The 22,194-nt window shown below is 39.5% G+C and overlaps 1 protein-coding gene across 6 annotated transcripts; it reads left to right on the top strand.

The window, feature by feature from the left end:
- The first annotated feature begins 276 nt into the window (after window positions 1-276).
- Window positions 277-22,194, top strand: metap1d (methionyl aminopeptidase type 1D (mitochondrial)). 6 transcript variants are annotated; one of them, XM_036564887.1, is made up of 11 exons: window positions 305-352; window positions 7,470-7,575; window positions 7,780-7,940; window positions 9,251-9,400; window positions 10,835-10,983; window positions 11,823-11,865; window positions 13,282-13,445; window positions 19,015-19,112; window positions 19,748-19,795; window positions 21,297-21,375; window positions 21,874-22,194. In XM_036564887.1, the coding sequence occupies exons 5-11, from the start codon at window positions 10,841-10,843 to the stop codon at window positions 21,950-21,952; spliced, it is 654 nt and encodes a 217-aa protein (XP_036420780.1). In that variant the 5' UTR covers window positions 305-352; window positions 7,470-7,575; window positions 7,780-7,940; window positions 9,251-9,400; window positions 10,835-10,840; the 3' UTR covers window positions 21,953-22,194. The 6 variants fall into 6 exon arrangements, with proteins under 6 accessions (XP_036420775.1, XP_036420776.1, XP_036420780.1 ...); XM_036564885.1 differs by having other exon boundaries at window positions 7,777-7,940; XM_036564886.1 differs by lacking the exon at window positions 305-352 and adding an exon at window positions 410-568 and having other exon boundaries at window positions 7,777-7,940.

Here is a 22,194-nt window from a genome sequence, read left to right as displayed (position 1 = left end):
GAACCACACACACACACTGAAGTCTACACTGCTGTACATTATGAACCACACACACACACTGAAGTCTACACTACTGTACATTATGAACCACACACACACACTGAAGTCTACACTGCTGTAGATTATGAACCACACACACACACACACACACTAAAGTCTACACTGCTGTACATTATGAACCACACACACACACTGAAGTCTACACTGCTGTACATTATGAACCACACACACACACTGAAGTCTACACTACTGTATGTTGAGAAGGCACCGTTTGCCATGCGTGGGTCACGTGACTGTCGCTGTGCAGAAAACATGGCAGCGCCCTGTGCCGTAAGGGGCGTGTTTGTCTCTGGTAAGAAGAGTTTTAGTTTTATTTAACCTGCAGCGCAACTTACTAAGACCCCGATTTTTCCCCCCACCAGCATTAAAACGTGTCATGTACCGGAAACGCGTTTCCTCTGACTTGGCGGTGATGTGTGTTTTTAAACTGCTCGCAAATCAGCTCAGAAGTAAGAGATGTGCGGTGACCGTGCTGGAGGTTCTGCAGGATTCCTGTAAGAGCCCGATAGTAAGTTCAGGGAACTGCTGCAGTTTGACATTGTTGTGGTTTTCTGACGCCACAGCTGTTAAAGGAATAGCTGGACCAAATGCTAACGTGGCTAACAGCGAATGGAAAGTAGTCGGCATCGGTTAGCTTGGTCATATTTGCGTCATGGTAACTGCTGCCCTGTTGCTTTAATATCGTTAGTATTAGCTTTTGGCTGAACTATGTGTTTTGATGGTCAGTGGCTCAGTCAGTCAGCTAGTAAATCCTTGAGTAAGTGTTTTTATTGGGCATTTTTCATAACATAAAACAAAGCATAGAGAGTACAGATTGTGAAGTAGGTAGAGGAATACAGGTAGAACAAGAAAAGAAGAAAAAAAGGCCTGTATGATATGAAATTGTGCATCAGTATGCAATAATACAATAATCAAAATAGAAATGGAAAAATAAATAAGAAAACTGCAGGTCTCATGAAATAATTCCTTTTTTTCTTTGTTAATATTCAAAGTTTAACATGTTTTTATTTTGGTCAGATGAACTACTAGGCTTTGATACTGCTCAAGAAGAATGGCTTGTAAAGTTTTCCTGGATACGAGAATTGAAGCCATGTTCTGGTACAGTTATACCACACCGTGATAGTGCTTATCAGTTTTAGCAATATATTTGGCAGGCCCATGGCCGGACCTACCGTATGAGTGACCTGAGTGACTGCCCAGGGTCACCAAAAGATTGCTCCATGTTTCACTAGCACTTTCTCTAGTCATACATATTTCTGTATATCTTTGCTGATGACCTCTGGACCTTCAGAACCACCTAAACTTCAGCGAAACCATCCTAAGACCTGCTCAGCATTATTGTTATCAGTTGGTTTGTGGGGATGGGACCCCAGAGTATCTGGCACGTGGGCAGATCCATGGTGTACCATCAGTAAAATAGCCACTAAAGTAGTGTCAGTCTTGCCATGTGGATTGTTTTAAGTTTTTTATTCTATATTTGGCTCTTTGCCTGGTGTCCAGGACCTGACAGTTAAGAAAGGCATTTACTGGATGCTTCAGATTGTTTTAAAAGAACAGTTGAAATATGTAAATCACTGCTGTCGGAACAAAATCTCATATCTCCAAAATGGTAATTTTACAGAAGAAACAAAATCCTTCTTGACCTATAATGGAAGTTAATGGAGCAAATAATTTTTGATCATTTCTTTTGATCCATTGATCATGAAATTTGAACACAATGCAAAGAGTAACTGGAGTTTTTAACTAATCCAGTTAAGTAAAAAACAATAAAAATTGAGATGCAAGGTTTTTCAGTGACAGCAACGGTACAATTAAATATTAGAGATGATTGGGATCGTATCGAGTATCAGTGTCTTTCACAGGTTTGGATGGATTTAACTGATATTTCTAATGTCTGTTGATGTATTTATTGGATTCCGGATGAACAGAAAGTTCAGGTGATGCTGGACTACTGCGCTAAATTTTTTGCATTTTAAAAATAATTAATAATAATTATACTGCAATTGTACCTGGATAGAAATAAATGTTAGATACCTCTGTAATGCTAATCCAGGTGGATATAATCTAGTGATGCACAGTTGGAAGCAGCAAAGATGGAACCGGTAGATATTTGTGCTCAGATCATGAAATCAGCACTTGGCCGATTTATTATTTTATTTTGGCAGCTTTATGAGGTAAATAACATGAGGCAGGTAAGCACACTCGCACTGTGTTTGAATGCTGCTACTACACCTGTACCAAAATGTTGTGGTATAATTATGCATGATTCACTGTTCCAAACAGCCAGTTGCTTCTTACTTTCCATGTATCACTTTATTTGATTCATGTTATTTAAATGGGCAAGTGTTTTAAAATTGAACAATTTTGAAATGCCAGTTTGGCCCATTAAAGACCAGATAATGTTGTTTATATTAAAATATAAGAAAGCACATTTCCAGAAAGGAAGATATATCTATATCTATCTCTCTCTCTCTCTATCTCGCTCTCTCTATATATATATATCTTCCTTTCTGGAAATGTGCTTTCTGTGTGGGTACAGTAAAGGGCAAAGCAAGCTATGTCAGCTTAGTCAGACATTCTTTTATTGTAGAGTAGAAGTGTTCAGGAAGAAATAATATCTTATAACTGTAACTTTAATAACTTTATTAATGCTAACTTCTTGTCTGATGTCATGATACCATGATATAAACTCACTGGGCACCTCCTTGTTTCTACGCTCATTGTCCATTTTATCAGTTCCACTTACTATATAGGTGCACTTTGTAGTTCTACAGTTACAGACTGTAGTCCATCTGTTTCTCTGCATACTTTGTTAGCCCCCTTTTACCCTGTTCTTCAGTGGTCAGGACCCCCATGGACCCTCACAGAGCAGGTACTATTTGGGTGGTGGATCATTCTCAGCACTGCAGTAACACTGACGTGGTGGTGGTGTGTTAGTATGTGTTGTGCTGGTCTGAGTGGATCAGACACAGCAGTGCTGCTGGATTTTTAAACACTGTGTCCACTCACTGTCCACTCTATTATACCTTGTTAGTACCTTGTAGATGTAAAGTTAGAGACAGTAGCTCATCTGTTGTTGCACAGTTTGTGTTGGTCATCCTCTAGTCCTTCATCAGTGGCAACAGGGCTCTGCCCAAATGGCTCTGCTGGCTGGATGTTTTGATTTGTGGACTATTCTCAGTCCAGCAGTGACAATGAGGTGTTTAAAAACTCCAGCAGCGCTGCAGTGTCTGATCCACTCCTGCCAGCACAACACACACTAACACACCACCACCATCAGTGTCACTGCAGTGCTGAGAATGATCCACTACCCAAATAATACCTGCTCTGTGGTGGTCCTATGGGGGTCCTGACCATTGCTGAACAGGGTAAAGATGGGATATCAAATTACGTGGAGAAACAGATGGACTACAGTCTGTAACTGTAGAACTATAAAGTGGACCTCTGTGGTATGTGGAGGTGAAAAAATGGTCAATGAGTGTAAATACTAGGTAGATGTACCTAATAAAGTGGTCAGTGAGTGTATATACTTCACTGCCACTGCATACAAGGGTGGGAAACTATTTTTAAAGGGCATTTTTTACTTGCCGTCCATTTTGTGTATGGATGCACACAATGTTGTCAGGATCATTGACTGTTTTGTTAGTTTAATTGTGGCATTCGTTTACCAGTGATTTATTGTATCCTTAACATGTTATTCCAGGGGTTTTGCTCTTGTAATTGTGTTTTAAAAGGTCCATATCATGAAAAAACATTTGCTTTCTTTAAAGTTAAAACCTTTAATGTAGAATGCACAGTTTCTATGCTATTCACTCTCTAGTCTATACTGTCCATATATGGAAGATATGCTAAAAAAAGCCCACGATGGAAAGATAGAATTCTTTGTTTTTACTAAAACTCATTTTACAGATCTCTGACCACGGCCTACTGATATCTGTAACATGCCTACTGTGGTTCAACCCTGCCCATTTACATTTTTCGGCCTAGTTTTTCCACTACTTTTTGAATGAGGACAGCCTATCAGAGCAGGGGTCATTTACATACTTGCATGCATCTTAAAAGCACAGTGATTGAACAGATGTTTTTATTCTGAAGGATAAAGAGAGTTTGGAAAGTGTTCATGTGAAAATTACTGTTTTTGGTACCTAAAGCCGCAGAAATATAATAAAGTCAACCTCAAGGGAAAAAAAAAACCTCAAGAAAAATATAGAATGCAGCCCCTTTAAAAGGCACAACTTCCCAGTATAGGGTCACTCTTTCTCTATGGTTATTTCTGATAGTGCTGCACATGTAGCAGTCCCGCCAGTATGAAAAGTTTAACCATCACTACATCTGTTGTAAACATGCCTACTTGCCTCCTACAGTGGTGCTGCAAGATCCTGAGTGAGATTTTCTGGTTTAAAGACTAGAAAAGCCCCTTTTGATGAAGGATCTTGAAGGTGGGAGGAACTACAAGTGCTTTGGTGGGGGGATACATGAGGATGGGCTGTTTGAAATGTTTTTTTTATTAGCTGCCTAATGCAGAAGAAAGCCTAAAAAGCTGATGTTACTGCTAGATTAATACGATGCCTGTTTTAGTAGCCTCTGTCAGCGCACGTCTTTATCGCAGTAGGGGGGATTCGTAATGGTTGTGTGACGTATTTGCACGATGCTTTCTGGATATTGAGACCGATGAGGCTGAGGGATGTAGTGCTGCACTACAGTACACTGCATGACATGACAAATAACCTATCAGATGTTCTCACCTATTCATAGTGTTCTAGAATGTTTCCCCTTATTGACACTGTTCTAGATCTGTAGTCGTTAGTTGTTTTTGTTTATTATTTTAGGCGTATGATCGTCCCCAAAGCAACTTTTCCTCGCAGCGGTTAAAATCCTGCCATTGAGACTTTCAAGAAAACGTAAATAACCCTGAGCTGGTTTACTGTTGGAAGAGTGACCGTTGTTTGGTCTGGCAGCAGGACTGTGGAGAGAGCCCACTCTCATTTTGTGTCATGGCCTGACCCTGAACTGGGTCAAAACAGACCCCCATTCACAGTGTTTTAGAAGGTTCTCTCCCCTTTTTCATACTGTTCTATAATGTTCTCTTTCCTATTCATACTGAACAATCTAGAACAGCATGAATAAATGAACATTCTAGAACAGAATGAATAAAAGGAGGGACCGTTCTATAACAACATGAACGTGGAGAACATTCTAGAACATTATGAATATAGGGAGAGGACATTCTAGAACAGTATGAACAGAGGGAAAGAATGTTCTAGAACATTATGAATAGAGAAGAGAGTATTCTAGGACAGTATGAATAGGTAAGAGAACATTCTAGAACAGCGTGAATGGTGAGATAATATTCTAGAACAGTATGAATGGGAGCGAGAACATTCTAACACAGTATCCATTCACACTGCTCTGCAATGTTCTCTCCATTCATGTTGTTCTAGAATTTTCTCCCAGTGTACACTGTTCTACATTGTGCTCCTCTGTTCATGCTGTTCTAGAATTTTCTCCCCATTCACCCTGTTCTAGAATATTCACCCCATTAACACTCTTTTAGAATGTCCCCCTGTTCATACTGTATTTGAATGGTCTCTCTTATTCATGCTGTTGTACAATGTTCTTCCCATTCACACTTCTATTCATGCTGTTCTAGAATGTTCACCCCTTCATGCTGTTCTAGAATGCTCTCCCTCTATTCATACTGTCATAGAATATTCATTCATTTATGCTATTCTAGATTGTTCTTTCCTTTCATGCTATTCTAGATTGTTCTTTCCTCTTCATACTATTCTAGATTGTTCTTTCCTCTTCATACTATTCTAGATTGTTCTTTCCTTTTCATGCTATTCTAGATTGTTCTTTCCTTTTCATGCTATTCTAGATTGTTCTTTCCTCTTCATGCTATTCTAGATTGTTCTTTCCTTTTCATACTATTCTAGATTGTTCTTTCCTCTTCATGCTATTCTAGATTGTTCTTTCCTTTTCATGCTATTCTAGATTGTTCTTTCCTCTTTGTGCTTTTCTAGATTGTTCTTTCTTTTTCATACTTTTCTAGAATGTCCTCCCCATGCACAATGTTCTACAGTGCTTTTCCCTATTCATGCTGTTCTGAATGTTCTCCACGTTCACACTGTTTAAGTGTGTTGTCCCCTCCTTCACGCAGCTCTAGAGTGGTCCCTCCATCTATGCTGTATTAGAACGTTCTCCTCCTGTTAACCCTGGCTCATTGGGCTTATTAGCTCTTTTTCTAAACAACTGTGAACATGAGTGTGTTGGTGGCAGTGCGTCTCTCGCCTTTAGACCTCCGTTTAGGCTAGTTGTTGTCGGCTGCAAAGGGATTGTGAATTATCACCCTGTTGAAATGAACCCTGAGCACCACACACACACTTCAGAGGAGGCTCGCTTCACTCCACATCCTCAGCCATATCCTTTCTTTTGATTGCACCACCCACATTGCTGTGCCTTTATCCACCCATGAGCCCCTTTCTTTTCTTTTTCTTTTTTCCTCTCTCTCGCTCTCTCTCTCTCTCTCTCTCCCTCTCTTCTTTCTCTGTCTCTTTCCTCTCCCCCACCCCCTCCTTCACCACCACACTTCCTTTGCCACTGGTCTCTTCATCAGAGAAGGCCACAGTCCGTGGCTTTTCTCCCCACCCAGCCTCTCTCTCTCTTGTGTAGAACGGGAGATCTATTCTGGGTCTGTGGCCTCCGAGTTCTGCTCCGAATATATTCTAACTTTGTGGTCCGCGTTCTATGCATCACTTCTTGTTTTCACAGTAGCCTATGCAGTCTGGCTGGGATGTGCCGTTTCGGTATTTTGGTTGTTCTATGGCTGAATCATGCTTTTATTAAAGGGCCCATATTCTACATTTTCTTGTATTTTATTTTTTCCTGCTTGTGTGGTTTTATGTGCAAAACAGTCGTAATTCATTCTCTAACCTGTCTTTGTCCCTTAAAATTAAACTGGCTATTTTTGGTACTGTGCCATTAAGACTGATATATGTAAATAAGCTCTGTTTTGATTGGCTGCCCTGTACTGTGCCTTGGTAAAAAAAATAGGTTGTACTGAAACACTCCGTATAACTTCAGAGTGAATGGGCTGGGCTACACTGCTGTATAGGCAGATGTATGTAAATGAAGTGGTTGTGACATCACAAAACCAATTCAAAACATGCTTTGTTTACAGCTTAATTTCCATATATGGACTGCATGGCCTGTAAAGGTGTATGCCTTGAAGTTTTATGTGTGTTTACACTCTTTTATTTATGGTTGTGATGTCACACATTTACATATGACCACACATTCAGCAAAGTGATGTAGAGTGTTGTTACTGCAGACAGTCTGTATCAGAGGTATTAGAGTAGAAGATGTGGTGAAAATGATTAAACGCTGTGCTGTTCATGTCTGTCGGGAAGGAAATGGATCATTACAGCCTTCCAGAGGATCCACACATCTAAAAGGAGCGGCTGAAGTTTATTATTTCAGATGTCCTGAGGATTTCACTGTGAACTTCAGAAAAATGTAATTTGCATATATCAGTTGAAAGGCAGTAACTTGCAGCCTGTCTATTTCTAAGGGATAAAGACAGATTGGAAAATGATCATAAAAATGCTATTGTTTTGGTACATAAAACCACAATACAAGACAAATACAGAATATGAGCCATTAAATTTCCATGAAACATTTTTGTCATGGTTGTTTTTTGGTTGGGTTTGTGGTCAGCAGGCTCGGGGCTGTTGCAGAGAGCAGCACGATTGCCTGGACGCCGGCAGTGCCCATCTGGAGCCCAGTGCCAGCCACACCGATGCTTCTTCTGGAGGAAGTGGACGAGTTCACACAGTGTAGTTAGGCCGGCTGTGGTGCGCCCTCCTTATGCTGTACCAAAGGTAACAACAGATTTTCTAATTTGGCATTTCATAGCAATTATTTTTTCAAACAAGCAAAGAACTTTGTGTGAAGTGCAGATCTAACTTTCAACCCATATCACATTTGTGAGTAGAGTAGATATTGTGATTCAAAATTAATCAGAAAGAAATACACTTCAGAAAAAGTCACAAGTGCAGACTTAAACCTGTTGATGTAGAATGTAAACAATGACATTTTGAGGTAAATCATTATTACTATTTTATTAAATAAGCAGTAACAGAGATTATTATGTAATGTAAATTCAACTTATAACAAAATGACAATAACTGTAGACTTCTAACATTAAGTTATAATATGAAATATGAGTTTAAAATTCTAGCTAACATTGAAAACAGCTAACAGATAGCATTATGCAGATGGAATTAAATTTCCATTCATTGTTAGCCATGTTAGCATGGTTAGTCAAGGGTTTTGTTTACTTCTAGTCTTTCATTGAATACAGATGTAGTAGATGTAGTAGTTGTAGGATTTTATGTTAAGTCTAGACTTTGACTTTGGCAAACTGTTATGCCAGCACAATGGTGTGATATTAATTCTGGATTAGCGCTTCTGTCACAGGTTAGCAGTTTAACGTTAGTGCTAGTCTAGAACCAGAACTTTTCTCTGCCTGCAGCTATTAACTTAGAGCAGTACTCCTAATCTGAAAACATTATCAAGACCATGAGAGAAAGACATTTTTAAAGGAACTTTGATTTTTTTCATTTTTAACCATGATGACTTGCCGGTAAAGTCTTATGCCACACATGCGCATACACTCACACACATGAATATGAATTTTAAATATCGTGTCTACATGAGAGGAACTACAAATCCAGTGACAAAACATGAACTTGGCTTAGTCGTCTCTTTACTGTCTAGCTTGAAGTCTGATGCAGACTGTTTGATAAGACTTTGAAATGAGTGGCCGTGGCGTCTGATGTGTTCCTGTGGAGCGTGCTGCGGTCTCTGCCATTCACGTCTCCGAACAGGATGGATTATAAATCAAATGACAGTTACTAGAATTAGAAACTGGCCAATGTAAATGGTCCAACATTAATAATTAGTAATTATTAGTAGTACTAATAGAATTTGTACTGAAAATTAGTAGTTGCAACATGAATATATTTTAAAGTAAAGAACATTTTCCCTTTTTCTGTAAAGCTTCCAGAGATTAAAAGTTTTATTATAGCAGTGAAAATGCAGTATTATTATCAGTAGTAGGGATATTATTATTATTATTATAATTATTATTATTATTAATATTATTATTATGTATCTCTCTGTTTCTCAGCACATCCAGAAGCCGGACTATGTCTCGTCGAGCACAGTGCCTGAGTGGCCTGATTACATTGAGATTAAAGATGAAGAGCAGATTCAGGGTTTGAGGAGAGCCTGCCAGCTCGCCAGACACATTCTCCTGCTCGCTGGAAACAGCCTCAAGGTACATTTGACTGCTTCCAGAACATTCCATAACATTACACCACAAACATCCAGAATGTTCTACGACATTTCTAACCATTCCAGAATATGGTTTTCCTGACTTTGGAGCTGGGTGAGCCCAGGGTGTGCTCATTTGACTAATTTTAGTAAAAAATATATTTATATATGCTAAGGCCTGTTTGAGCTAGATTCATTTTAACAGGGAGGGTTCTGTAATATTTGTAAGTGATTTGACTGGCCGATTCATACAGGATTCAACCAAATTTATCACCAGTAATCTAGATTAAAAGGTCATAGCCTGGATGTTCAGCCTTATGCTCCTGTCACCACACTCAATGACAGTAACAACACAGCACTCGGCCATGCCTAATAGCAGATTTTGGGTTAAATCAGCTGCCAAAGAGCATCATTCCATGATTATTGTTATGAAACTGTGAAAACTACACGCACTGCAAATTCATACTGGATTCATGATCACACCACAGTCGTAAGTTATTATTGTCAGACCTTATAAACTACAGACTAAAAATTCATACTGGGTTCAGATCACACTACAGTTACTACAGTCACACTGTAATAACTACACACACTGCAGATTCATACTGGATTCATTATCACACCACAGTCATAACTGTCAGACTGTAGAAATTACGGACTGCAGATTCATACTGGATTCAAATTACTTCTTTAATGTTGCTGTGATTTGACTGGCCGATTCATATGGGATTTACCCAATTTAATCACCGATAGTCTTAATCGAAAGCCTGAATGTTCCGCCTTACGGCTCAGTCACCACACTCAATGACAATAACAACACAGCACACAGCTGTGTCTATTAACAGGCTTTGGGGTCAGTCAGCTACAGAAGACCATTAATACCACAATTGTTATTATCAGGCTGTAAAAACTACACACACTGAGGATTCATACTGGATTTAAATCACATCACAAATATTGCTGTCAGATTGGAAAACATCATACACTTCAGACTAATACTGGACTCAAATCACGCTACAGTTACATCAGTCAGACTGTAAATACTACACACACTGCGGATTCATACTGGAATCATTATTCATTGTGCTTTGGAATGACTGATAGCATCCCTCCAGCTAAGGAAACTAAATTTTAGGTAACCCAACATCCCATAAATTCACCCAAATATTTGCTCTTTTGAGCCCAATGCTGTCAGAATAAGATGGAGAACAGAAGAGTTTTTGCGACTCACATTATGTTTTATCTGGTACTGCAGTGTAATCTCTCAGCAGTTACTTCATACTCTGTTTTCAAGTTCAAGAATAGATTTAATGTGGGTTCGGCTTGATAGCAGAAGCTCCATAACTCCTTATTAGTCCAGTAAGAGGTCAGACTGTGGACACCGGCTCTGTATGTTTGTGTTGTTTGTCCGCTAATATTTCACTTGTTTTGATCCCAGGTTGGCATGACGACAGACGAAATAGACTTCATTGTGCACCAGGAGGCGATCAGACACAACGCCTACCCCTCTCCTCTGCTCTACGGTGGATTCCCCAAATCAGTCTGCACCTCTGTAAACAACGTGGTGTGTCACGGCATACCAGACAGGTACATACTACACTGGCACAGCTTTCATTTATGTGTTTATCTGATTTTGAGATATATCAAGTGCCTTGCTAACATTATACCCCTTTGAAAGTTATCATTTTCTGGTTTACTTACATACTTAGAGTGGTACTTACATACATTCTATGTGCAAACGAATCCAGACACACCTTCGAATTAGTGACTTTTGCTACTTTAAGGTCACTCATTAATCCAGGTGTTCAGTTGGGTGCACACAGCTTGTATGATCTTGATAGAAAAGCACTGACCAAAAGAACAGGATGCTCTGGAGCAGCTGCAGAAGAGCATCAGCTAGAGGGATGTAAAACCCATCAGCCTTCGGCTGTGGCGCAGTGGAACTGTGTTCTCTGGAGTGATGGAGCTCCATCCAGTACCTTTAGGATGAGCTGGAGTGATTCAGAACTGATCATCCAACATCAGTACCTGACCTCACTAATGCTCTTGTGGCTGAATGCAATCAAATCCTCACAGCAATGCTCCGACATCTATTGTAAAGCGTTCTCTGAAGAGTGGAGGCAGTTATTGCAGCAAAGGAGGACAAACTCCCTATTAATACCCTTGGATGAGATATTAGATAAGCACAAAACATATTTTTTTATACTGGTACATATTTTTCCAGGCAATATTTTTATTATAAACTTCTATACTCCTAATAATAAATTTTATCTCCAGATATTTTAAAGAAAATGAAAATTTGCTAGTTGCATAAGTATTTAACCTCAACTTTGAATACTCAAAACCAGAATATGTTGATATCTATCAAGCGTGTTCAATACTTTGCAGAGCACTGTATTTTGTTTAATTTTACTTTCCCTTTTCAGTCGACAGCTTCAAGACGGTGATATCATTAACGTAGACGTTACTGTGAGTGCATACACGTGCCAACACTCTCTCTCACACACACAGACATCCAAAATTCTTTACTGTTGTTTATTGTTTACTTGTAGATTACAGCTTGTCAGTGTCTAAAATCATCACAATATATTCCTGCTTAAAATAGTACTGACAGCACTGATTACATCACTACTGTGTGGGTTCCTGCCAGTTTCCCACCTTTCAGTGATGCAAACAGAAGATTCCTCAGTGGTAATCTCGCCCCCTTGTGGCAGCTCTTAATCCCTCCAAACAAGAGTGAGTGAATGTGTGAGTTATAACGCAACTCCATGAGCTGCTTCACCTCCAGAAAAAGTAAGACATCATCATTATGGCTGAGGTACTCTGTAAATAAACAAATAAATAAGTAATAGATGGCTGTGGGAAACCATGAAGGATTATATTTTCATTGTTTTCATTATTGAATTCATTTAAAAATTCATTTACGTCTATCGGCCTATTTAGCCTAAAGTAGTTCAGCTCCACCCACATCATTGAAGTTAATGGAGTCTGCTTTTTGAATGACACATATCAGTCTTAGGCTCAATCCCATCTCTAGCCTTGCCCCTACCACTTTGTCCTTACCCCTCCATTTTGTGCGTTCACGCCTAGGGGTAGGGTGTCCCGATTTTTGTTGAGATAGATGGGTAGGGCGAAGTGTTAGGGCTACATGGCCCTCTAAACTGAGGGTTTTTTAGAGGCACACTCTGAGAAAGAAGAAAAACCAGCAAGATGGCTAAAGAAACACACAAATGTGAGAATATTCTCTGTTAAAAAAATTACGAAAATCACTGCATTATCTTAGTTTAATGTTGTTTCAATGTTTTATGGTCCTTTTGTCATAACAAGCATAATAAAACGCTAGTTGTATGCTGATGTCTCGGTTGCTAGCTAGCTAGCTAATTTTCCTGTTCTGCCTTTTCGAACAAGAAGCTGGCGAATAGCTGACTTCAGGTTCATATCACCAAAGAATTAGCGGTGGGCGATAATAAATAATCGTCTTAACCCCCCTCTGAAGGCATATGATGCCCTAAATGTAACTAAAGCCCAGCAGTGAGGTTGCTGAACTTTACCCTCCTCTGCTGTCACTGCAGACTGGCAGGGTCGCCTACAGAGCAGCGCTAGTAGCCTGATAATGAAGTAATGCTCTTTTTTTATTTAAGGCTTGTCCCATTTGTTAGGGGAAGATTTCAACCACTAACCCTTGTAACTCAGTCCCAAGGGGCAAGCTGACACTCGAAAACAAGGGGTAGGGGTTAAAAATAAGAAATGGGATTGGGCTCTAATGTCACAGTAGCAAAAACAGACTGTTTAATTCTAAGTTAAAAAAAAATTAGAAAATGAAGTGGACTAGTAGTTGGCCCACTACAGTTGTTTGGATGTTTCTTGAGCTTTCGTGCCCTGTAGGTTTACCTGGAGGGTTACCATGGAGACACATCGGAGACATTTTTGATTGGTTCGGTGGACGAGCGAGGCAGGAAGTTGGTGGATGTGGCGAGGCAGTGCAGAGACCAGGCCATCGCTGCGTGTGGACCAGGACAGCCACTATGTGTTATTGGTAACACGATCAGGTACACTTGTTTGAGATATAAATCATGAGTTAGAACCAGAGGAAGAAACACAGAAACATATATGTATGAAAAGGCACTATGTGCAGTTCCTCTTCCGTTCTGAGTTAAAAAGCGAGAAGCCCTTCCTCAGAAATACGCGCAGTACAATTAACTATAATTAACTCTACCACTCCCACCCTGGTCAAATGTTCCAGCACTCCTCCATAGGGCTTTTGTTTTTGGTAAAGAATTGAACCTGTGCTTTCTATACTGTTATATTAGCAGCCTGAGCATTAATTTCACACTCAAACACGTACACGAAATATGAGGATGTCACCTCCAAAACCTGCCTGTGGGAAAACTGTCACCACATAAAAAAAGAGGGAGAAAGCGAGAGAGAGCAAAAGAGAGAGAGAGAGAAAAGAAGAGAATGAAAAGAGGGCACAGGCTGTGAACCCTCCATTTGCTAGTGCAGCACATGGAGCGGCACTACATAGAGTTAATGTATTTCTGGGCTAGCGTGGAACGAGCAATTACCCAGAGTGCACCGGGGTTCTCTCCCTGCAATGGGGTGTAAATTACAGGTTAGCTCGTCTCGCTGTGTGTACGTGTGTTCGTGTGCGTGTGCGTGTGTGTGTGTGTGAGATGTAAATTACAGGCTAGCTGCTGCTGTCTTGGAGAAATGCAGTGTCTGCCAAGCAGGGTCCAGCTCCCCGCCGAGAGACGCACTGAAAGCCACAGGAGGCTTTGGAGAAAAGAGGGAGAAAAGAGGGCACGCTGAAGTACACATACATATAAAGCTCCTTCCATACTGTCTCACTAAGCACTCAGACTGTAGAACAATACAGCTTTTATAGAGTTAGTTCAGCCTTACTGATTAGAGATGGACCAATACCTACAAAAGGTTTACAGACAATGCTGATTATTGTTATTTCGAATTCTGTGTCTGTCGATACTGACTTTCTGTATTTAGGCCATTAAACTCCCTCAATGCTATCTGACTAAGCACTCAAGCTGCACGACAATATGGCTTTAAAGAAGTTACGTCAATATAAAAGTTGACATGCAATACCAGTTATTGATATTTTGAATTCTGCATCTGTTGATACTGATATTTTTAAGGATTTATTTTTCTATATTTAGACTATAAAGCTCCTTCCATGCTGTATCACTAAGCAGTAGTAGTGGCAGTATGGGCAAAGATTAATATCTCTGTATAATTAAGATGATGATGGTCACAGTATGGTGTATTTATGTATATTTTTTTTTCAAATGAAACTCATTTGGATGCTTAAGTTAACCTTTTTTGTGGATTAACAATAACATATTATTCTGGATGTTCCTTCTCTTTTAATAAGAAACATTAACTGAAGTAAATCTAAAATATTTTTATTGGACGAAATAGTAAAAACAGAAAAAAAGAAACGATATAGACAGATGTCTCAGATGTTTTCGAACTCTAATGAGATGAAGGCGAGTGTATGTAAAGAGTGTATCTCTCGGCCTTGCAGAAACAGTGCTGAATGTTACTTTACGTCCGAAAGTCACTTGTTTCATGTATGCATCTCTTACACTCAAGTTTTAATCTAGGACCGTTAGACGTTGCTGGAATTTGTATATTAATATAAATATTGTGAGCTGTTTTCATTATCAGTTTTAGCTGAGAAGCTGCAGAGCCACTCAGTTTGTAGCCTGAGACCGCGGTATTGCCTGAAGTAGCTGGCTGAATGAGGAGCGCTGTACGCAGTGCACATGGAAAGCCAGCTAGTCTCCATGCTAACCCCAAGAGACTGGCTTTTCCTTCCATTCTCTCTACCCATTAACTCATTACAATCTGCTGTCTGCTCCTTTGACATTAACCTTGACTAACTTACCTCAGGCTGCAACTCACTACATGAGAGGTGAGGGAATCAGCATGTTATCTATGTTTATTTGCCTACCGGTATAACAGTATTGACAAAAATAATACCCTAAAAAAAATTTAAAGTGAAACCACTTTTATTGAGTTTTATGTTGATATTAAAAATATGTTTATATTTAAGTTCTAAAGCTCTGTACATACTTTACAACTACTACTGAAAATTTACAGACCATACCGATTATTGATATTCCCAATTCTCTGTCAGTCAGTACTGATATTTTTAAGGATAAGGCTATTTGGCCAAGTTCCTTGTATACTGTCTCACAAAGCACTCAACCTGCAGTATAATATGGCTTTAATGGAGTTATGTCAGTATGAAAATTGATATTTTCAGTTCTTGTTTGTCGATTGTGATGTTTTTCAGGATAGTTTTGTATTTAGGCTCATTAAGCACTCAGACTGCAGGCTTTATGGAGTTATGTGCCAATATGAAAATTTACAGGCAATAGCGATCATTTCCAATTCTGTATCTGTCAACACTTATATTTTTAGGGATATTTCTTCATGTATGGGTAAATATATTTCAAAATAACATATCAGCAGTATATTCAGAGTCTTGGTCTTTGTTTCCCTTAATTAATTAAAATCTTTCTCCAGTGTAGTCAGGCAGTGTGCATGTCCACATTGGTGATAGTAAAATGGATCAGCATGTGGATTTAGGGCTTTCTGTGTCATGTGTTTTACATATCACATAAATGATACAGCAGCACTGAAACATTACTCTATTAAAAGAGAAAAGATTGCACAGGTTTTAGAGTTTTTTTAATGTACCGACTTCCAGTTATTTCCCAATTCTTTTAAATTAATAATCACTAAATCGTTTTGCATTGTTTTCCATGTTTTTGCTGAATAATAAGCCTTAGAACGATGAAGTCTGTGAATGTTTAAGGATTTCTTAGTTATTATTAACTACTATTAATTATGAATTAACCAGTGCAAATTATTTTGTAACTATTATGAATTATTCAGTAGCTACTATGAATTATTCTGTAACAACTGTGAATTATTCTGTAGCTACTTTTAATTATTCACTAACTACTATACAGTATTCCGTAGCTACTATGAATTATTCAGCAGCTATTATGAATTATTCAATAATTACTATGAATTATTCAGCAATGGTATACATTATTCAGTAACTATACATTAGTAGTTACTATGAAGGGCCAGCCTTTTCCACCCAGAGGAACGGAGGCCAGACTTCCACCCATCGATACCTGAAGTTAGGGCCAGTGTTTAGACAGTTACACCGAATATTGGTTTGAAAGATCTGTCAAATCTAACCATGTGTCTGTTGCAGATCATTTGTTTTTTTAAAGGGTCTATATCTTAATTTTTCTAGTATTTTATTGTTCTCCCTGCACAAAAGTACATTTGTAACATTTGACTGGTTTTATGTACCAAAACTGTTGTCATTCATTTTTACATGAGCATTTTCCACCCTCTCTTTGTCCCTTCAGAATAAAACAAACAGTTTTCATTACAATGCCTTTAAGACCAATTTGTAAATGAGCTCTTTTCTGATTGGCTGCTCTGTATTCTTCCTAGTTCAAAAAGCAGAGAAGGCTGAAACACTCCTTATAGTTTCAATGTGAATGAGTGGAGCTAAACTGCTGTAGGCTGAATAGCTGGATATTTATAAATGAGTTAGATTTTGTGACATCACAGATGCAGGTTAGTTTCTGTGTATAGACTGGATGGACTGCACCATATTCAGTAACTGCCATACATTATTCAGTGATTACAGATTCTTGTAATCTTGTAACAAAAAAACAGTGGCTCAGTGGGTAGCGCTGTCGCCTCACAGCAAGAAGGGCCTGGGTTCGATTCCCGGCCGGGAGACCAGGGTCCTTTCTGTGTGGAGTTTGCATGTTCTCCCCGTGTCTGCGTGGGTTTCCTCCAGGTTCTCCGGTTTCCTCCCACAGTCCAAAGACATGCAGTCAGGCTGATTGGACACGCTAAAATTGCCCCTAGGTGTGAGTGTGTGTGTGCATGTGTATGTCTGTCTGTCTGCCCTGCGATGGACTGGCGACCTGTCCAGGGTGTATCCTGCCTTCCGCCCAATGACAGCTGGGATAGGCTCCAGTGGCCCACCATGACCCAGAAGGATAAGCAGTTTAGATGATGTGTGTGTGATATGGACACTTCAAGCAGTTGTCTGCTGATACCAATAGAATTCTAACGTCATTAGTTCTTTGGATATTTTTTGATCTGTTGCTGTTTTTCAGTCTTGTTTAATAAACCTTCTGTGTGTTAACACTGAGATTTCCACACTGTTTGATTGTATGTGTTTTCATGCAGCCCCAGATGTGCGTCTGTGTGTGAGGAAGCTGTTTTTGTTATTGTCTTCCTCTCTCTTACTCTCTTTCTCTCTCTTTCACCCTCCCTCCTTCTCTCTCTTCCTTCTTCTATTCCCTCTCTTTTTCTCTCTCCATTCTCTCTCTCACCCTCTCTCTCTCCCTCCTTGTCTTTTTTTTTCTCTTGTTCTCTCTCTATGTTCAGAGTTCAGAGAGTCTGCAGAGACCAACACTGTCATTACACACACACAGGAACCCATTACCTCTCCTCAGGAAAGAGCACTTACTCCTCTCTGCCTTTTATCTCTTTTCCTTTGTTTCTCTCTCTACCTCTCATTCTTTCCCTCTCTATCTCTCTTTCGCGCTCTCTTTTTACTCTCACTGGCTTTATTTCTCTCTGTCTCTCTCTCTCTCTCTTTCTCTTTTTGCTCTTTTTCTGTTTCTTTTTCTTGTTCTCTGTCTTTGTCCCCTCTCTGTCTGACTTTTCTCTCTCGCTCTCTCTCTCTTTTCCTCCTTCTCTCTCTATCCCCTTTATCTTTCTCTCCTTCTTTCTCAGTTTCTTTTTGCTCTCTTTTTCTCTTTCTGTTTTTTTGTTTCCATCTCTCATTTTCTCTCTCTCTGTCTCTTTTTTCCTCTCTTCCCCTCTTTCTCGCTCTCTCTTTTTACTCTCACTGTCTATTTATTTTTCTCTCTCTCTTTCTCTCGCCTTCTTCATCTCTCACACATGTTCTTTTTTTGCTCTTTCTGTTTCTTTTTCTTGCTCTCTCTTTGTTCTTTCTCTTTCTGACTTTTCTCTCTCTTACCCTCTTTTTCTCCCTCTCTCCCTCCTTCTCTTCTCTCTCCCTACTTACCTCTCTCTCTCCCCCTCTATCTTTCTCTCTCTTTCTTTTTTGCTCTCCTTTTCTCTTTCTGTTTTGTGTCTTCTCTGTTTTTCTTTTCTCTTTTTGCTCTCTCTTTCTTCCTGTCTCTCTCTCTCTCTCTCTCTCTCTCTCTCTCTCTCTTTTTTTTTGGTCATTTCCCCATCATTTTCTTGAGTCATACTGAATCAATCTCTCTATTAGAAACCGATAGACTGAAAGGCCATTGCGGGTGCAGTAAATTGCTCCACTTTCCTCTCTCTCAGCTTCTGTTTGGGGGTAACTTCTCACTAGTGGGCAAATTGCTGCCTTTTAAAGTAATTTTACACAATGGCAGCCTGACCTGTGCTGCTATAGCAACCAAGAGGTCATCCTGGTTAAGCAGATAAATCGATAAAGTGACCCATAGCACGCTCCCCGTAGCCTGTGCTCCTGTACTTGCGTGTTTTTGTTCTTTCTGTTGTCATTTTGAATCTTTAATATAGTGCTGTAATCCGTGTGTTTGTGAATTGCAGTGAAATCGCCAACTCGAGCGGCTTTTGCGTGTGTCCGTACTTCATCGGTCATGGCATCGGGTCCTATTTCCACGGTCACCCAGAGATATGGCATCATGGTAAGAAATGAGCTTTTACTGTTAATTCACTCTTATTTTATCATCATGTGGGACCAAAGCTATTAACCAGTTTTACTAGTGCTGTTTTCTCTGTTCAGGGATGTCATGGAAACTAAGAAATGACCATAAGTGTTTATAATTAGAGCCTGACTGATAAATACACTGGCCAGTAATATCACTCGATGCCTGATTTACCAGTATCAGTGAAAATCCTGCTGATAAAGCACTGATCCTTAGTGGCTTTCCACTCTACTATATTAGTAGTATTTAAGACTTTGTTGATTTCTGCTGTTTGAGGACTGACAATCATATTTGACAGTTCACAGTCCATAACTTACAATGATATCATTCAGCAAAGCGCAGTTTTAATTTTTGACCATATTACGTTATATCGTCCCAGTGTTATTTGTTATTGGAAATTTAAGTTCTTTAAATTAGTATTCATATTTTGTTTATAAAATATTTATATCAGTCTGGCCTTTTTTGAATGATGGCAGAGTCAGTTTTTTTTCTGAACAAACACCAAAAAAAAACAAAACATTTGTAGATATGTAATGTCTAAAAAAAAGCTGGATTGGAAAAGTTATTGTCCACATTCTGATCATTTTTTCTGTATTGTTTTGTCTTTTTTACAGCCAATGACAATGACTTGCAAATGGAGGAGGGCATGGCCTTCACCATAGGTGCGTGCATGGCATCCTTAGTAATATAACAAAACAATAATTATCAAATAATTATTAAAATCTGTGATATCAATATGTTTTTAGGGTTTTTTGGATAAATTATACCTTTCTGTTCCTCATTTGGGAATTAGTAGCAAAGCCTTTAACAGTTGCTACGTCAGTACATTAGCTAGTGGTGCTTAACTTTTACATTGGAGAAGAAGTCTAGCTGTTCACTCACAACAGCACAAACCAGCAGGACAGTTAACAGGGTTAGCGTGCTAGCTATTTTCAGTGTTGAAATTATGGAGAATGAAAAAGGCTGAGTTTGAGGACAACATCTTAGAACAAGAGGAGATTGTGGAACAAATGGAGATAATTTTATTTCTGTTTTGTTGAAAAGGTGAATGTAGATGGCACATTAACAGTGCAACGCAGCTAGTTCAGCTCAGTTCTGTGCTGCTGACGGAATTTATCAAATCTATACAATGGCTGGAGTGCAGTCAGAAATCAGGAGCTAAAACTGCGCTCTTCTAACTGCTGTATCCTATTGTAGTAATTTTTTAGTGCAACTTAAATACTGGGAAAAATAAATACAGAAAAATATAAATTTGCCGTAACTTTTGCACAGACTGCATTTTATGTTTTATTTTTATTTTCCAAAATGTTAAAACAGTAGTTGTGCATTAAAATGTGCAGAAGTGTGTTCTCTGTAGAGCCCATGTGTCAAACACAAGGCCTGCGGGCCAGATCGGGCCCACAACACAGTCCTATCCGGCCTGCAAAAGTGTTTTACTTTTCTGTTAATACTAGCATGTTTCGCAATGCACTGCCATACAATCCCCAGCATGCACTGTAACATAATGTGCGCTCCGACTCCAACAACAATCTGTGGGACAGCAGTTACACCCAAGTTCTACACAATTCTGCACAGTTCCACACCAGTCGTATCACCAAACAACTAACAGCAGTTCAGCCAATATAAACACTTAACATCAGCTCAGCAGCTCAGGAACTGAGCCCAAGTCTTAATGAACTTGCAGCAAAGAAAAGATGCCAGGTGTCTAGTTCAAGCAAATAGGTAGGTTTAAAAGCTCCTGGGGACATTTACATTTTGAATATTTCAAGTATTCATGTAATATTTCACAGTCTACAACGATATATTTTACTGTTGAGGTTTTTGTGTATTTTGAATAAACAGTGGTCAGTTCGGTTTATAGCAAAACGTTAATTAAAAATGAAATAAAACGTAGATGTCCTCTGGCCCACGGATTTGTTGAGATTTTTTAATGTGGCCCTTTTAGTGGTTGAGTTTGACACCCCTGCTATAGAGGATGTGTTACCTTATCAACAAAACATCATTTTACCTGGGATGCCAATACTTTTGCATGCAGCTGCATATGTATCTCAGAGAGAGAGAGAGAGAGAGAGAGAGAGTGAGTGGTCATTTCTATCTTTCCATAATTGCTGTTTCCTTCTTGTATACTTACTCTCTCCCTCTCTGAACTCCAATCCATTGCAGAGCCCATTCTAATGGAAGGAACCTCGGAATTCCGTATCCTTAGCGACAACTGGACTGCGGTTTCTATGGACGACAAAAGGTTCCGAGTTCCCTTCTGTTCTGCTGCACTACAGACTCTCTCACACATTCAGGTGCTCATATCAGCCCTCGAACTCCAGCCCCTATTAATCGTCTATTGCTGCTAATGAGCTCGAGTGGCCGTTTATCACTGAGAAGGCAGGACAGCCGCTTTTCTATTGGCTGTTGACCTGGTGAGGCTCTGGTGAGGCTCTTTTGAAGATGCGGTCCAGCAGGATGGCATAGGAGCTAAGTGCTTTGCTTAGCTTAGCTTAAATGGTGCAGGCTCCTGTGGAGAGCGCCCTCAAGCTAATTGCTAATAGCCGGATGGCTCCACTGGCAGGTGTGAACAGTCTGCACCACTGCTTGGTCAGCAGTTAAGATGGGCTGACTTTTTTAAGGTGGACTGGGGTGAGAGGTATTGTAAGCAGATAAATGTTAGTATTTGGCTCCACCTTAATCATGAATCACTGTATCTGTTTAAGTATGAGTCACTCCTCGGTGTTTGTGTGATTTCCAGGTCAGCCCAGTTTGAGCACACGGTTGTTATCACCTCCGATGGCGTGGAGATTCTGACCAAACTGCCAGACGAAGCTTGACTGTGGTCGAGGAGCAAGTCTGTGTGTGTCTAAGCCTGAATAAGAGCGTGTCAGAACTGTGTGAGAGATGTGTTTGTATGTGTAATACGCAGAAAGAGCGCTATTTGAATAAAAACCTTTTGTAGTGTCCAAACAAACGTGTCTTCTGCATTTTTAAAGGGCTCATATAATGGAAAACTGAATTTTCCACAGTTTAAAATAAATAAATAAATGTTGTGTGTAAACACTGTTACATACCCAGA

This window comes from Colossoma macropomum, unplaced genomic scaffold, assembly GCF_904425465.1.
Source record: "Colossoma macropomum unplaced genomic scaffold, Colossoma_macropomum, whole genome shotgun sequence".
Taxonomy (NCBI): Eukaryota; Metazoa; Chordata; class Actinopteri; order Characiformes; family Serrasalmidae; genus Colossoma; species Colossoma macropomum.
This window is presented reverse-complemented; position numbering and strand designations above follow the sequence as displayed.